Genomic DNA, 4,538 nt, shown 5'->3' on the forward strand with positions numbered 1-4,538 from the left:
GATCAAATGAAAACCACTCAATTTGTAAAAACCGTAAAAATCTCATTCAATCAATCATAAATTTTCATTTTTTTTCATTTTTTTGTAATTATGAGAGGTCGATTAATAATTTTTATTGTGAAGTGTGTTAATCATGGATATTATCATCTTCATTATTTTAATTTTAAATAAATACATGAAACAGTTTCATTAAAATTTCATTAAGTAATATATGAAACAATTTCATAACCATATATGAAACAAATTCATCAAAAAAGTATTATATGAAACAATTTCACAAGATTAAACAATTTTATGAAATTTTTTCATAAGATTAAACAATGAAATCGATGGATGATGGTGGTTTGCACGGTTTACAAATTGGAGTGATTTTTATTTGATCGTTCCTCTACATACATGTCTATATATATAACCCCAAATTAGATTGAAACGATCTAAAAGTTAGAAACCTTAATAAAAGTTATAGAAACCGAAACAATTAAAATTCATAGATGAAACAACACTATAAACTCAGGATATAAAAACGTGATCTCACAGGTCTTACGAAAAATAAATGGTGTCACATGTCCTAAGTCATATATGTATAATAAAAAAAATCACGATTCTCTAAAAATATTTAATTGAGAAAATTATGACTAAATTAACATATATATAAAATGTTGACAGTTAAATAAATTGTCAATGTTAACTCGAAAACGACAACATAACGAAAAGTATATTTAGTGAACCAGCGTCAAAAATGTTGTAATTATTACATGATATAGTAAAAATTATTCTATTTTTTGCTGGGAAAATCACAATGCTTGGTTTTTGTAAAATTATTTTAATTGTCATAAGATTTCAAGTTGCTTAAAGTAAATGTAATTTTCGCACAATTACATACTTATAGTAATATTTAAATATTTTTGAAATAATATATTATCAGAATAATATGTTTTATTTACGAAACAAGCTGTCAGTAATCATTTAAATGAATTCAGAAGTTAATAGTTGAAACTAGTTCCTATGGATTTGTATCCGTCATTAATCTATAGCATACCCATTAGTAATCATCGACAGATCAGTGACATATCATCCATCATATCTAGTCTCTCTCTAATTTGTCAAATTTTCATTATTTATTTTAAATTTTAAGAGTTTTCACAAGTTTATCGGAAATCTTTCAGTAGTGATCAACTGATTATTTGTTCCGGTGAAAGTCATCTTTCTTCTAATAGTGATATGTACATATTAAATGGTTAGAGAGATAGTAGGTAGGTGTCCATGTAAAGAATAAAATTTGACCACAACAAAACTACAAAATATTGAATCACATCTTAGAAAAAGGTTCTCATGTTCTTTGTTTTTTAATTCAAATGACTAGTGAAGTGTGCTCATTACTTAATCTGATTTTTCTTTTTGTCAAATGAGCATCACTGTATGTTAATTTGTATATCATAYGACTCCAATTCGAACCGAATGTTAAATAAAGTAATCAGAGAACAATCTACTATAAATATAATTGTAACAAAAATATCAATAATTCAGTTGAAAAAGGCTCCAATTTACAGATGAATAAATAACTTTCTAATATACAACTAATTGTTGTAACTACTACAATATGATTTCATCAAYATCAKAATTTAATCTAAAATAAAATATAACGATATGTTAAATCAGTGATTTCATATTCCATAATTTCATAATTTTTTTAATAATCTCGTATTGCCAACATAGATATAAGGTGATAAGGAAATAGAAGAAATCGAAAATAAAGATGRATTTATTACTAAAATGAAAATATAARATAAATACTTTTAAAAACCATATGTTTAGCATGTTGTAGACGATTTTGTTGTCATTGACATGGCCAATTCTAGGTCACGAGTGACATGTAGGTACAAGTCTACCAATTTAAAGACAAACATTATCAGAAAATATAAGATGRCTTTTCTATAAATGATATAATAAAATTGATATATAGGACGTCAAAAAATAAATTTATGTATTTTAGTAGATTATTTTATAAAACTTAATTTATAGTATCATAAAATAAAATGTCATATTTAAAGGAAATATAATAAACTTATAAGACATTTTTAAACGTCGTAACAAGTTTTTAGTAATTTTGATAAAAAAATATTGTATTAATTATTTTATAGGACATTATTTGATAAAGTTTTCTATGAAATCAAGTGTTTTATAAAACACCAACTATATATTATATATTATAATTGAAAAGTAATGGAAAATAACCCTCAGGGTCAAAACTTTTGGAATATTGGAATATTTTGAAATCCTTATGATATGATATGGAGGTAAATTATGGATTTGATGATGAATAAATTCAAATTGGGACTTGGACTAATGAATAGAGGTTATAAAATAAATGCAAATTTAACAATATTGAAGACATATTGTTTAATAAATATTACAGGATAACTCCAAGGGTTCATAGAAGAGGAAGCCTATGAAGGTGAGTTTCATGAGATACATACAAAAGTCTAATGTTTATATTCATGCTATTTATGATATAAACGTTCACAAACAAGAACCTCTATGATTTACGAGAATACGAGAACAACTTTTAAGCTAAAAATTGTGTTTAAAATCATATTCTAAGAGAAGTTAAAGTATTTTTCAAACTTAAATACGTAGTAAAATAATTTCAAATATTCTGAAGACGTGGAAAGGTAAAATTGGAAATTGATATCCAAAAAATTCAAATAACACAATGTAGAGTATTATGATCATCTGGGTAGTGATGATGATCATCGTCGACCTTGGGTTATCACAAACAACACAATGATAGCTTACATTCCTATTAGGGCAAGCATATACTCTTGTTCGAAGACGTTGAGGAAGAAGATCGTACAGTCTATCTCGAGGTATCGAGGAAGAAGGTTAAAGGTATGTGTCTAATAACATAGCTTGATCACATATTATGACACTTCGATTAGGATTCGATAGATGTCTGTAATCAATTAGAGCTTCAATCTATTAGAGATTCGATGAGAGAATGYCAATCACAGACTTATCACAGTTAAGGGCATGGTCGAGAAATTGAATAAGCAAACTATCACAACTCAAAAGTCGATTGTCACAAATGTAGTTAAGGCAAAATCGATTAATATATAATGTATGCAATTGCCAAATTGCTTGTTTATCACATGATTAATTATCACAATGTAGTTAGGACAAAATCGATAAATGTATAATGTAAAAAAAAAATCCCATAATGCTTGTTTATCACATTGTAGTTAAAGTTCATTTACAATGTCTAATGCACATAATTTTTGGATTGCTTGCTTATCACATGATTATCACAATCTAATTTTAGGACAAAATCAATTAATGTATAATGTAAAAATTTGTCAGATTGCTTGATTATTACATGATTATCACAACTCACTTATTCATTTATTTTTGCAGAATATCTGGATGAGATCCATATTACCCAACCTAGTTGCTTGCTTGTCACATGATTATCACAGTGTAGATTGATATCACAAGAACGACATAGATAAAGAAAACGATATGGATGGGCATGGGGACGTGAGTTCGACGTGATCAGTTTCAATCTAAAATCATGTGATAATTACAGCTAATTAAAATAACATATAATTATAAAAAATAACATATAATTATAAAAAATACATTATTACATTACTACACTCATTGATATGTTTTTATTTATTTAAAGAATTAAGTAAAAAGGTTAGAGGCCTACAACTATTCTAGCATTTTTGTAAATCACACGGGTTCTCGTTTAAACCTCACACACACACACACACACACATATATATATATGTATATATATATATATATGTATATATATATATATGTATAAGTTACTAGAATGATTACTCCTAACATCTCTCTCGATTGAAGGAAATCGCATTTTAGTAATCGAATTTTCTAGAACGAGAAACTTGTATCTTAGAGGTGTAACAATTTTTTTTATTTTATTTTAGTGTTGTATACTTATATAAACATGAGAGGGTTCAAATCTAACTAGCAATCATAGTGTAGGAATTACATTGTTTTTTTAGGATTAAGCTTCTTATAAAGACTCGGTTCTTTTTTTTTTTGAACCGCAAAAGAGTAATGTATTAATAATGGAGAAAAAGACTAGCGAGGAGCTAGTTAATAACAGAGTACACAGCCTCAACCGGATTACATAGCCATCTCTCCCAGCTAAGAGATTTGTTACCTTTCGCTTTACATCTAATCCAATCATACGCAGTGAATTGAATCTCATTACAAACCTCCTTATCCGATTTCCTCTTTCCGTTGAACGTCTTGTTGTTCCTCTGATGGCAAATCGTCCGAAAGAAAACTGCCATAATCACCCTACTGACCTCTCTTCTGTTCGTGTCCCCCCTCCTTGAGATTGCCGACCACATGTTACAGGTCGAGGAAGCATTTGCCGGCCACCAATTCACCCACAAGGCTAAATGCGCGTTAATAGTCTTTGCCGTGGAGCACGTCAGAAAGACGTGGTCCAAATTCTCCGCCGTTGCCAAGCACGTCTGTGTACCTAATTTACACGTGATACC

At 28.3% G+C, this 4,538-nt stretch overlaps 1 protein-coding gene across 1 annotated transcript in view; it reads right to left on the reverse strand.

Annotated features, from left to right (window-relative positions):
- Positions 1 to 4,325, reverse strand: part of LOC112528492 (probable galacturonosyltransferase-like 9) — a 6,990-nt gene extending 2,665 nt beyond the window's left edge. Inside the window, exon 1 of the mRNA XM_025139522.1 lies at positions 4,248 to 4,325. Within this exon, the coding sequence (XP_024995290.1) occupies positions 4,248 to 4,325 (78 nt within the window). The remainder of the gene's footprint in view (positions 1 to 4,247) is intronic.
- Between the last annotated feature and the right edge of the window lie 213 nt (positions 4,326 to 4,538).

This window comes from Cynara cardunculus, assembly GCF_001531365.2.
Source record: "Cynara cardunculus var. scolymus isolate 2C chromosome LG 15, CcrdV1, whole genome shotgun sequence".
In the NCBI taxonomy this organism is placed as follows: Eukaryota; Viridiplantae; Streptophyta; class Magnoliopsida; order Asterales; family Asteraceae; genus Cynara; species Cynara cardunculus.